Source organism: Cicer arietinum, chromosome 5 (assembly GCF_000331145.2).
Source record: "Cicer arietinum cultivar CDC Frontier isolate Library 1 chromosome 5, Cicar.CDCFrontier_v2.0, whole genome shotgun sequence".
Lineage (NCBI taxonomy): Eukaryota > Viridiplantae > Streptophyta > Magnoliopsida > Fabales > Fabaceae > Cicer > Cicer arietinum.
In genome coordinates this window covers 63,956,361-63,971,002 of record NC_021164.2, presented here as the reverse complement: position 1 = coordinate 63,971,002, position 14,642 = coordinate 63,956,361, and the positions used below count along the sequence as shown (strand labels likewise).

At 25.5% G+C, this 14,642-nt stretch overlaps 1 protein-coding gene across 1 annotated transcript in view; it reads left to right on the top strand.

Annotated features, from left to right (window-relative positions):
• The window catches only part of LOC101495677 (heavy metal-associated isoprenylated plant protein 46-like), a 1,775-nt gene extending 373 nt beyond the window's left edge, over positions 1–1,402 (top strand). Inside the window, exons 2-3 of the mRNA XM_004502044.4 lie at positions 350–428; positions 1,054–1,402. Coding sequence (XP_004502101.1) covers positions 350–428; positions 1,054–1,349 — 375 coding nt within the window. The 3' untranslated portion in view covers positions 1,350–1,402. The remainder of the gene's footprint in view (positions 1–349; positions 429–1,053) is intronic.
• Positions 1,403–14,642: the final 13,240 nt, after the last annotated feature.

Here is a 14,642-nt window from a genome sequence, read left to right as displayed (position 1 = left end):
TATATATATATAAAGTAGTTTTAGTTTTATATAAAACTAGTAAGTATTCGTGGTCATAGTTGCATATAATTATATTTGGATTGAGCACTAATATTCTTTGCACTTCTCTTATCTCTCCTAATTAGTCCCAATCAAAGATTTAGTAAATTAAATTTTTTTTGGACTATTATATAGTTCATGGTACATGATATAGTTAACTTGTACGACTAGATGGTTGGTGATGACTTTTAATATAAATATATATGGAGTTAGATTTCATTTACACCACTTTGTCAAACTTAATATTATAACATTTCCAATAACTCATCAAATGATGATATATTTTTAATTTATTGTGAAATGTTTGCAGCAAAAAATAGTGATCAAGGTGTCTATGAACAACAAAAAATCGAAGTCCAAAGCCATGACCATTGTAGTTGGAGTTTCAGGTAATTATAAAAAAAAAAAGTTTTTGATATCTATAAGTATATTAAATTTGTTTTAGTTCTAATAATTTTTCTTTGAATAAGGATCTCTCAAATATTTTTCAATTAACAATTTTTGTATCTACTTTTTAGATAATTCATGTGTATCATTTAAATGTTTGAATAATTTTTTGCAGAGACATGTTTATAACATTTTAAAAATGCATCCTACAAAATTTTAGATTTTGTAACAAAAGAATTAATTAAATATAAATTTTTTTAAAAAAAAAATCATATTTAATTTATTCCTTGTTAAAAAAATTCTAATTATTTTTTGGGAAAAACTCTTATAATATTTTAAACATGCATGCATGCAAAAATCATTCAAAAATTCATACGATACACATAAATTGATTTAAAAGCAGAGACCAAAATTGTTAATTACAAATATTTAAGAAACTATTTTTTAAAGAAAATTTTTAAAACTAAAAATAAAATACGCTATATTTATAAGGATCGAAAACTTATTTCCCCCATATAAAATACACTAAATTTGTATCACCATTATATTATATATTTTTTCAAAAAGTTAATTTATTAAAAACCATTGTTTAACGAAATGAATGAATGTGCAAATGAAAATATTCAGGAGTGGAAGGTGCAAGTATAATAGGAGAGAGCAAGGATCAAATAGAGGTAACTGGGGAAGGTGTGGATTCAGTTAAAGTAGCATGTCTCCTAAGAAAGAAATTTGGTCATGCTGAATTAGTGAGCGTTGGTGATGTGGAAAAGAAAGAAGAAAAGAAAGAAGAAAAGAAAGAAGAGAAGAAAGAAGAGAAGAAAGAAGAGGCTATTGTGACATGGCCTTATATAACTACTGTTCCTCATTACTCTGTTTATGATATAAATAACTCATATCAGGACCCTACTTGTTCCATCATGTAATAATATCATCAATAGAAAATATTTATAATTACTGCAACAAAATTTTATTATTATTATTATTATTATTATTATTATTATTATTATTATTATTATTATTATTATTATTATTATTATTATTATTATTATTATCATTATCATTATTATTATTATTATCATTATTATTATTATTATTATTATTATTATTATTATTATTATATAACTAGTGTCTACTCGTGAGTTTAAGAGTAATTTTAAAAATAGTTATAGTAAAAATTAAACATCATTATAAATTCTACGAGTATAATTGATTATTAAAATATATTAAATCAATAAAAACATAAATATTGTAATTAAATCTAAATTAAATTATTAAAATATACTACATCTCCTGTTCACACACATTCAAAAATCATAATTCCAATCTCACTATTTATCTCAATTAATCAAAACACCATATATCTAATTGAAAATGCAAACTAATTAACAAATGTTATTTTTTTTCTTGATAAAATGGATTGCCTATATAACGGTTTTAATCTTCATTCTACAATGTTCATACATTTTCATTTTCATAATTGAAAATAATAGTCTACATCTTCAATTACATATCAATATATATTTCATATACTTATTATTCAAATGAATTAATGATAATTTATAAAATGACAAAATGATTATAGTTATCATATTCCAATGACGATACTAGTAAGTTCCTAGAAGTAGAAACGACATGTGGTGGAAGAAGAGTGTGCAAATTTCCAAATTACTTTGCAAAAGTTTTGCGACGACTTTGACTTGACTTACTCATTCTGTTTTCTTCCATTAATTGCTATTCTAATCTAGCCGTGTAAAAACAACTTTCCCTTCACACTGTCTACTGCATGTGTGTTGAATGTCACATAAGATTTGAAGAACGTCAATTTTTAAACCACAAAAGTTTAAATTTTTTATTTAATTTATTGATTATTAAAAAAATTATATTTTTTATAAGAAAAATATTTATAATGTTGTAGATACGATTGTGAAACATTATTCAAAAACTTAAAGATATAGATGAATTAACTTAAAAGTAGATATTAACAATGAAAAAAATTGAGACTAAAATAATGAAAAATGGTCATTAATATAAAATTTATGTATTATGTCACATCACTCTACTTCTATGTGATATATATTAAACATATTATTTAATTAATTATTCAAATTAAGTACAATATTTAGTTATACTAATTAGTTGTTATTCGTTAACTATATAAATTTTTTGAATCATTTGATGTACTTGAACTATTATTTAATTATTTGATATATTTCTTTTTTACTTTTCTCTCATTTGATAATTTCTATCTAAAATTGTAATATGGTATCTGAGAAATAACTATTCAACTACTTTATTTTTCAAATTTTTCTTGAAATTTTTTTTATTGAAGGTTAATTGATTTATTTTCTTTAACAACCGGTTCATTTTCTTCTCAATTTCTCTCAAAATCCAAGTTAGAATTATCTCATTATAATGATGATGATTTAAAAAAACCATAAGACAATAGGTATTAAGGGTAAGGTGTTTGGCCAACAAAATTTATGAAGAAAAAAAAAACATTATTTGGTCTCTTTTATTTTCTCCATCAAAACTCGTTTTTTCATTTCAAAAGTGAGACATTTGTTGTCATGTCTATCAAGAATTTTGAAATTACTCAGTCAAAAATAACTTCTATACAAAATTATTGGTAAAACTACAATCTGCAACAAATTTGCTAATGTTTTAGAAGTCTAAGTACAATCAAACTTATTCATGTGGGTAGAATTTTGATTGTTGTTGATAAGGATTTCAAGAGCACGAAGATGATCCATATTTTAATAAATTAGAGTGAATTTTATTTGTTTTAATTTGTAATAATTTTTAGTTTGCTTTAGTTTTGAATTGCAATAGTTTTAATATAGATTTAGTCGATGTCATGGGTAAGTGAAGATACTTTCTTTCCTTACATTTAAATTATTTATAAAAAAAATGATGTAAGCTCAAAATAGACTTAGAAAATTATGTCACTTATGACCCGTTTAGGTTTAGAGATTATTAATATTTATAAGTTTGAAATGAATTATAATTTCTCTTATGAGAATGATAATTCTCCTATTTGATTTCTTGGATTAGAACGTGGTTGAATTTTATCAATGACTCATTTACTATTGTGGCAATTCTTCATTGATTTATCAATCCCTTAGCTTTAGATTGTGGTGCCTTCATTTTTCATATTTTTAACCTAATCTATGTTTTTTTTTTTATCTTGTATTTCACCACTTTGTTTGATAAAATCACTTAGTTAGATCTTCAATCTCGATGTGAAAGAACTCAAATCCACGTCAATTGTGGTCCAAAGCATTTCTATAGCATCTCCAAAATCATAAAAATATGCATTTTGATCCTTCAAGATTTTTTGTAGAGGATGATGTTCCTTAGATATATCTCTCAAATAAGTTTCTGTTTTTTTAAATACTCCCATATGATTTTGTTAAAGGTTTTTTCGACAATTGTTTTGTTGTGATGCTCTAATATTAGTGAAGTTAATGTGTATATTTTTTTTATTGAAGGCAATATTTCTTTTTCTTTTTCTTATAACTATATAAGTGATTTTAGAAATAATTACAGTAAAAATTAAACATCACTACAAATTCAACGGTTATGATTGATTGACTATTAAAATCAATTAAAATAAAAGGATTAAAATTCCAATTAAATATAAATTAAATTATTAAAATATACTAAATCTCTTGTACACACATTCAGAAATCATAATTGCAATCTCACTATTTGTCTCAATTAATCAAAACATTCTATATATCTAATTGAAAATGCAAACTAATTAACAAATGTTCTTTTTTTCATGATAAAATGGATTGCCTATATAACGGTTCATTCTACGTTGTTCATACATATTCATTTTCATTCTAATAATTGAAAATAGTATTCTACATCTTCAATTACATATCGATATATATTTCATACTTATTATTGAAATGAATAAAATGATAATTTATAAAACAATAATTTTCTATACATGATTAGTAACAACACATATAGGGAAAAAGATAACGAATTACTACTTATTAATTATGATTTGTGAATGTGACCTTATGAAGAAATATCAATTGAATTTGACAAAATGATATAGTTACCTCAATATTAGTTAAATGAGTTGGAGATTATAGAAACGACACGTGGTGGAAGAAGAGCGGACAAAATTGCAAAGTTGTTCGACGACTTGACTTGGCTTGACTTGAGGCTAAACAAAAAGACACATTAACCACTAATTTCATTTTCTTACATTAATTGATATTCTAATCTAGGACGAAAAAGTAGGATTTAGCTTTGTCTAGATAGGTTGGTCTTCTATAATTCTTAAATCACTAAATTAGTGATCCAATTGATAATTTTTTAGATAGTGAATTAATAATAACAGAAAATAATAACAAAAAATAATTATCTATCATAAAGTAATTTGGGACATACTGATAATTCAAAATTCTTTTTTTATCTTTTTCTTATTTTTATTTTTTTGAAATCGAGTCAGACTCATCTCATTATTTACGAGTCAAGATAAATTTATGAAACGAATTAGATCTTTTACACCCATATTCTAAACAAATTTCCCTTCACGCTTTATACTGCATGCGTTTAATATCACATATGATTTCAAAAACGTCAATTTTTAAAAGATAAAAGTTTAAAAATTATATTTAATTCATTGATTATTAAAAAAAAAAAGATAAATGTTTATAACGTTGTAGGTATGACTATGAAATATTATTCAAAAATTTAAATAATACATATGAATTGACTTAAAAGTAAATATTAACAATAAAAAATTGGAACTAAAATGATGAGAAATTGTCATTAGTGTAAACTGATTTCTATTGATATTCAATAAAATTTATGCATTTTGTCATATCACTCCATTTCTATGGTATATATATTAAATATATTAGTTAGTTAATTATATTAACTTGTTGTTACTCATTGATTATATAAATATTTTAAATTATTTGATGTACTTGAATTATTCTTTAATTATTTAATATACTTTTCTTTACTTTTCTCTCATTTGATAATTTATATCTAGAATTGTAATATGATATCTGAGAAATAATTATTCAACTACTTTCTTTCATAAATTTTTCTTGAGAAAATTTTCATCAAAGGTTAATTGATTTATTTTCTTGAATAATTTGTTAATTTTCTTCTCATTTGCTATCAAATTCCAAGTTATAATTGTCTCAATCATAACGATGATGATTAAAAAAAATCCATAAGACAACAGGTATTAAGGACAAGACATTTGCTAACAAAATTTATGCAAAAAAAAAAAAAAAATTATTTCCTCTTTTTTTTTTTCTCCATTCAAAACTCATTTCTTCAAAATTTTAAAAGTCGGACATTTGTTGTCATATCTATCGAGAAATTTGAAATTACCCCATCACAAGGAACTTCTATACAAAATTATTGGCAACACCACATGCATCAACAAATTTAGTAAATGTTTTAGAAGTCCAAGTACAATCAAACTTATTCATGTAAATAAAATCTTGACTCTTGTTGATAAGCACCTCAAGAACATGCGATCCATGTTTTAATAAATTAGGATGAAGTTTATTCATTTTAATTTGGTTTGTAATTGTTGAAGCTGTGGGATTTTAGAGAAAAGAAGAAGAGAAAATAATAAGGATTTGAATATTATTGATAATAGCTTTATGTTAAATTGATTACAAAAGATTCAATACATTTATTTATAGAGAAACATAGACTCAATTCTAAATTAAGAACAAATCATAATAATAAAGAGAGATATTCTAAGATTCTCTATGATTATAAATTGATCATAGAAAATAAATCAAGATACTCTAATATAATATAATAGATATTATAACATATTTTCTAATATTCTAACACTCGCCCTCAAGCTAAAGCTTACTAAGCTTTAGCTTGTTACAAGGAAACAATGTTTTGCTCTGCAAAAGAATGGATAAGCAACTCAGAGATGCAGATGAATTCAGAGAGAATTGCTATAAATATAGTCTAGCCAGATAGCCGGAATGATCATCAGCATGAGAGAAATTCATGCCAAGCAATTGAACAAAGCAAAGTCCGTCCTTTTAAAAAAACTGCATTTGGAAGCTTGAATTTAAACTTGAATTTTCTTCAAGGAGAGAGAGAGACATGCTTCAGGGAGAGAAAGGCAAGGCCAATACATCTGGGACAAAGATAGGGCCAGTGTATCTGGGACAAATTGCCAAACTGTATGCATGTGGCTCGAAAGAAAAAACATAAAACAAATCTGAAACCAGGAAGAAAAACTAATTCTAGACGACTGAAACATTATGCCGGAAGGTTGACATATGCGCCTGAGCTCGAGGCTGTTGGTGGCGGCGCGTGAGATGAACGCGGCGGATCTTGGAGGCACATGATCTGCGTGGAGCAACTTTTGACCTAAAAGAAATCTGAGTTGTGCAGATTGGGAGATTCCGCACACAATGAAAGTGGTTGTGTCGGAAAATTTTTCCAGCAACGATGGCAAGCAGCATTAGTAGACAGGGCAGCAACGACGACATGCAGCAGCGACGACAGGCAGCAGACGACGACGGCGACAGATCTACTCGCATGAGAGATTAGCAGCGCGTGTGACAACTTTTGGCGACGCGCTTTCATGCATGACCTAATATGGAGATGCCTGCTATTTGCAGGAAAATTTGCCAAAAATGTGGCAGCGGCGACAGTAACGAATTTAATAGAAAACGAGTGAAACATATCGGAATGTTGGAAAAAAGAAACTATGATTATATTCCCTAACTGGTGGGAACTCGGCAGCGGAATAGAGGCGGAATCTTTCAAGGAGGATCGAAATATGCTCTAGATACCATGTTGAAGTTGTGGGATTTCTAATATTCTAACAGTAATAATTTCCAGTTTGCTTTAATTTGGAATTGTAATAGTTTTAATATAGATTTAGTTGATTCACTTTGATTTTTAATTTGTTTTAGTTGATTTAGTTTTATAAGATACTTTATTTCCTTGCATTTAGTTTATTTATAAAAAAAATGACGTAAGCTCAAAATGGACCTAGAGAATGGTGCCAGTTTATAATTAATATTTATAAGTTTGAAATGAATTAAAATTTCTCTTATAAGAATAATTAGTGAGCTAATCTCCTCTTGTGAGTTCTTGAATTAGAACTTGCTTAAATTTTATCAATGATTTTTTTTTTATTGTGGTGACTCCTCGTTGACTTATCAATCCCTTATATTTAGATTGTGGCGCCTTCATTCTTCATCTTCTCAATCTAATCTATCTTTGTTTCTTTTATTTCACCATTTTGTTTGATAAAACCACTTGGTTAGATCTTCAATCTCAATGTGGAAGAACTCAAATCCACATCAATTGTGGTCCAAATCATTTCTAGCATCTCCAACATCAAAAAAATATACACTTAGATCCTTCAAGATTTCATGTAGATGATGGTCGGTAGATATATGTCTCAAACAAGTTTTTCAATAACACCTAAAATTTGATATATAATTCTCCTAATTGGCATTCTACCTTATATCATGGTTAACTAAATATAATTCTTTTTAGTCTAATTAATATTTTAGATTCTATCCATTCAAAAAATAAATGATTAAACAAAGTTTCTTTCTTTTTAACCTTAATTGCCATTTTAGAATTTATCTACACAAAAAATACAGAAGGTTAAATAAATTTTTAGTCGATAAATTTTAATAATTCATATCCTTTGTAGTCGATTTATTTTCGATATTTCTTTTTTGTAATTTCTAAACTAAAAGTATAGTAGACATATTTCAACTTGCGAAAAAATATTAAACATATTAATTAGTATATAATTAATATAATTAAATACAATAGTTAATTAGTTAATATAATTACTTATACTAACGAATTGTTACTCATTGGATATACAAATCTTTTATGTAATTAGATATACTCTAACAATTGTCTCATGTATGATCTTATCTAGAATTATAACATTATAATACGACAAAATGAATAATTCTCATCAGAAGTTGGTGCATATCCATTAAATTCAAATTTTATCCATCCATTTGATATTCTTCGTCAGCGTACGCTTTCCCTCCGAATTCCTAACTAAAGCCTTACAATTTTTGATGTAGATATGATATCTTGATCTATAGTAGGGTCATGATTATTAGTCTCTTGTTGGTTGTTGATGCTGATAGCCCCACCACAAAATTTGGATATGCAATAAGGGACAAACCATGTTTTTCAATCAACTTAGGATTAGTATTTTTCACACCCTCAATTAATTATAAATTCTTTTATATGTAATTTTTAAGGTAGTTAAAATTAAAGTTAACATTTGAAAATTTATGATTGGTTAAATGTATAATTATTTTTTGAGTGATTCTACTATAAATTACTTTTAAGATAAAAAATTTAAAATATAATCCACCTTCCTTTGAATTCTTATCAATTAAAATAATTTTTATGGAAAATAAATTTAAAAATATTTTTCCATACACACATTTTGTCGTAGTTTTTTTCTTATTGATATTAAAATAATTTAAAGAATACACAATAGTTGATTTAATATCTTATTTTTAGTTTAGTATTTTAATGTCAGACTCAAACTAAATCAAATCAATTAAACCCGATTTTTATTAGGTCAAGTACCTATTTCATACAATTCAAAACTGATCACCTGAAACTTGAATCAAATTATTATATTTTATTATTATTTTTTGTTTGGTCTTAGAATGTATGGTAAATTATTTCATAATTAAATCAAACAACTGCAATGTCTCGAGTTCGATCTCAAGACAAGACATCGAACCTAATAATAAATATTTACCAGTTGAATTAAGACTTAAGAACTTATTATTATTTATTTTATTTCACATTATATGAGTAATGTTATCTTTCAAAAATATCTTCTATTCATGTATTTTTTAATCATATATACGTATGTGTATATATATTTTCATTATAGCTAATATATTTTCTTTAATAGTATGAAAAATATAGTGTTTGATGAAAATTTATTCATTTATTTATTTTATTAACATAAGTTTTTCCTGTAGAAAAAAACACAAATTTCTTAAATTTTTAAAAATTAAAACTAAATCAATTATTCTTATTGGTTCATATTTTTTTCTCCGAAAAAACAAATCTAAAATGACCGTTACACCCTATTAATAAACAAGAAAGTTCATATGATGAAATATATAATTTATCTTTCAAAAACTTGTGCTAATTACTTAACTATACGTTGTATTGTACTATTCTTAAAAAAATGTTTTTGAGTCATCCTAAAACAATATTGCATTGTACTAATAAGAAGAAAATGCATAATCGTGTATATTATTTCCAATTTTTTATTTTTAAAAACTAACTAAAAAGCATTGTTGTCATATTTCCAAAATCTTTCTAATTATTTTTATTTTTCTTTCTAATTATTTGTGTTGAGATTCTATTCTATAACTAAATTCGAACGAAAAGAAGGCCCATAAGTTGCGGCCTTTAAGCATTGGGCCAGACTAATTTCAATTAAAAATGGGACAACTATTAACACCCTATATTATTTTCAAATAAACTCCCGCCTTTTTTAAAAGTTTTTTTAGTTAAATTATAATCCTTTGTCTTTATTTTGTTAGGATTTTAATTTTCTTCTTGCAATAGCTTCTTATTTAAAAAAATTATATTAGTGATTCGATCCTTTTCTTTTAAATTATGTTAGTATTTTTTTTTCACAAATTTGTTTTAATATATAGTTGATCCTTTATCTATACAAGTCTTAAAAATGTAATTATTTGTTTGTTATTTTCTTTCATAGACCACGTGGTCCCGAGAGAATGATTCACTTTATGAGTACAATGATTTTGATTTTGTTCCTGATTCGATAAAAATCGCTTTAAATAGAAGTTTTAGATAATCAAACACAATTATTCATGGTGGATTTTTGATGTTTTTTCGCGTGATATTCCATATTCTCTTCTCTTTTTATTTATAAAAAACGGTCCCTTGTTCCAAATAAAATATGCTCCCTTGATGAACAAATGAAAATTTGAATTTTTTTCTTTCAAATTATACCTCTATTCCAACTGTTAAATTTTTTTGAAAATTCCTTCTACCTTAAAATATTTTAAATGTATTTTAAGAAATTTAATTTTTTTAAAAAAATATATCAAATAATTCAAATTTTGAGTTGTTTAGTAAAATTTAAACTTGTGTTATGGAAAATTTCATTAAATTTTTCGGTTGCTTTTTTGTTTTTATTTAAAATGGGCATTTTTTGTTTTTTTGTTTTGTTTTCAAATGTAAAATAGTTGTTTTTAGTAGAATGCAGGGTAAGTGTATAATTGAAGAAGTATATGATAAAATCTTCCTATAAAAAGATAGACTTTACACCATTACAAAAATCTTACTCAAGTCGGTCTATTTTGTTTATAAGTCTCATTGCAAAATTAATTTGATAGAAATATATAAATAAGTCGTGAATTTAATTCTTTATTTGAGTGAGTTAATTATAATAGAATATAATATATTTAATATATATATGATTGAATGATTTTTATTTCCCAATATCACGACATCCATTTAAAAATACACTTACAAAAACATGTTGATGTAGCAACATGGATAGTTTTCATTAAATGTTCATTTACACCAACATTGCACATCATTTAAATTGTAATAAAATAGGCACGCATTTTAATTAGAGTCAACTAAATTTTTAACCATGTCTCATTATACCCTTTTTCTACTATAGGATATACAAAATAAATTTAGTAAAAACTTAAACTTTGTAGCTTATACTAATTAGTGTGACTTACTGTCATTTTATTTATCTCACGGTAAATAAAACCAAACATGCATTATTATATGTTTGGTATCACAACGATTTTGTAAGAATCACTAAACTATCATAATTTTTCAAACCTACAATCATAATGAACTAAAATAATTTTTTGAATCTATCATCCGAATGGCATCTGGTATAATACATCATGGTCCAGAGCACTTCTTTAGTTTCCTTTGTTGCGAAGCAACAGTAATAATGCATATTTTTTAGACTTTGTATTAACATGTTTACAATTTATTAAACTTATTTGTTATTTTTGTCTTTTTAGAATCTTTGTATGTCATACGTTCCTAAACTGGTGAATGATCTCATATATGATATTAATTAAACAAATTATATGAGTCACTCTTGTGGGGATAGGTGTCTCCCGGGCCGATCCTTAGAATTTAGATGCCTTAGCAGAAAAAGAAAAGTTGCATTTGTAGTTAAATATTATATTTTGTATTTTTTTTTAAAATTATTAAAGATTTAATTGTAATTAAGATTTTTAAAAAATCATTTTCAGATTTTTTAAAAACCAAATTTAGAAAAATTAAAATAAAATGTTCTGACATTGGGATAAACAAATAAATATTTTCAAGTAATTGATCAATATTATATATAATTATATTTTAACTCGATTGTTAAATCTTATTTAATGACTTCAAATATTTAGACAAAGATTTCCATCAAAGTTAGAAGAATTATACATTTTGGCAAGTTTCAAAATATTTACAACATATTTTTATGTTATTATCAAATAATAATCTAATTATTAATAAAAAATTTCTCATATATAGTATACTATACAGCTCAAACTTTCTATTAAGTGAGATATTTATTAATTTTTTATTTGAATAATTTTAATTATATATATATATTATATTTAAATATCTTAATTAATATTACTGAAATAAAACAAGATTTAATATCTTAAAAAATTGGGATTCTAGACGGTCGTCCAATTCAACCATCTTCAAGGATCGTCACTTATCCACCTTTTTGTTTTCCAAAAGAAATGCTACCCACTTTTATGCATGTATCCTTTATATTATGATAGTAGTATTCTTTCTTTTTTTTTTCCCTTGAAAAAAGTAGTACTCTACTTTTTGTGGGTATTAAGTAGTACAGTATTCTTTTTTATTAATTAAGTTGATAATTAATGTCATTTATGCCTTAATAAAGAGTAATGTCATTTATGTTATTTTAGAAATAATAATACTATCAATACTAAATTAAAGTTTATATACGGAATTTTTTTATCACGTGTCTCCCTTTCATGAGTGTGAGGACCATATGCCTGAAATACATCAAAATTTTCTAAGATAAGAAAAACAACACAAATTTTCCTCGATAAATGTCTAGCAGATTTGTAATATGTTTTTTTTAGATAGGAATAGGGAGAAAACAACCAACTATACAATGAATCGAGAAAAACCACTAGCTATAGCATCTTGTAACAAAAGTAAGCAAGTATACGTGTTTTAATTATTCAGTCAAAAGTTTGATTTTGACGTATAAAAATAAAATGTCGAAAGAAATGAATTATGTAAATAGATTATGGTAGTTGGAGAGATTAGTGTTTGCATGATTTGGTTTAAAAAAAAGTAAGATAAGATTTGGGGGGAGTGGTCGAAAAGAAAATTCTTGAATTGTTTTGTGGTGAATTGTGTCCCACACTTTGTGACCAAAAAAATATTCGGCACTTATATTGGCTTACTGATTCTCCAACCGGCTTTGAAGATAAAGAATATTCACCAAAAGCGCGGTTGGAATAATCACATCCTTATCCTCTTATTCACACAATTCATTTGAATATGTAAACAACTATTCATATCCTTAATTTGGTTTCGAGATGCTCATCCTTGTTCTTCTTAATTCTGTTTTGAACTTATGAGTTTTGCCCTACGAATATGTGCCTAGTCCACACACATTTTAATCTAGAGCGTGTCAATTATGTCATTTAAATTTATAGTAATATCAATTATTGAAAAATAACAATCAATTTACATTTAAATTTATAGGAATATCAATTATGTCATTTAAATTTATAGGAATATCAATTATGTCATTTAAATTTATAGTAATATCAATTATGTCATTTTTCTTATAACTTCTTCGACGTTTGTTAGTTCGTGAACTGAATTACATACTTACGCAAGATTTAAAAGTTCAATGCTTATTTTGATACATAAAAAAATATTAATATCAATATCTTTTATTGACTTTGATGGAAGAACTAAAAAAAAATTGATTGACGTTCTTTAATTTAGAAAGTGAATTTACTATTTCATTAATTTGAGAGTTTTTATTTTATTTTAGAAGACATGATAAATATTATTATAATTAATTCACATACTTGCGAAGTTCTGATAAATATTATGTCCAACTTAATAATATTATTAATTGAATTAAAATTTAAAACAAATTAAGGAAATTAGCATACTTTTATAATTTCAAGCACTGAAGTATTTTTACTCGGCATAATATTGAATCACTTGCTCTAAATTTTTTTCTAGTAAAAAATAAGCTTTTTTTTAAACAAAAATTATATATAGAGGCGCGAGGGCGGAGACAAGGGTGCCCTAGGTGGCCATTGTAAACCCCAATTTTTTAACCTCTCACTACGCTAAAAATGACATTTAACAACGCCCCTTTTACAGCGCTTGCTAAACACAAGCGCTGTTGTAAATATATTTTAAAAATAACGGAGCCTTTTACAGCGCTTTTGTTGACAAGCGCTGTAAAACAAGCGCTGTTGTAGGTCATATAACGTTTGCGCATAACGTTATAAGGCTTTTACAACGCTTGTCAAAAAAGCGTTGTAAAATGAAGCGCTTTCGCGTATCAGTTACAACGTTTTTTTCACAAGCGTTGTAAACACATACGCTTTCAAAATATTTGAACTACCTAATACAACGCTTTATTCACAAGCGTTGTAAAATACATGCGCTTTCATTGAATTTAACTACCTATTACAACGCTTTTTTCACAAACGCTGTAAACTACATCTTTCAAATAATTATATACGTTGGAAACCCTCATATCCTCTACATCTTTCAAATAATTATATACGTTGGAAACCCTCATATCCTCTTTTTATTTTCTATAAAAAAATATTATGTTGTGGTTAAGTCAATACTTTATGTGCTCATGAATTGGCATGCATGGAGAATTTTTTCTCCCTCCACCCTTGTAGAGGCACATCTTAATAGGTAAAGAATCACATAATATTTAACAAACAAATAGTGTTTTTTTGTGTGTGTTTACAAACGGTGTTTAATATTAAACTTAAATAAAAAAGTGAAAAAAGAATACATTTTTTTAATAAATGGGAATATGATGCCTTTTTCGAAAAAAATATTATTTCATATAATTGATCTTGCATGAGTGTCCCCCTTCGTACAACATATATTTTATATAGTTTAATTTTTATATATTATTAATAAAA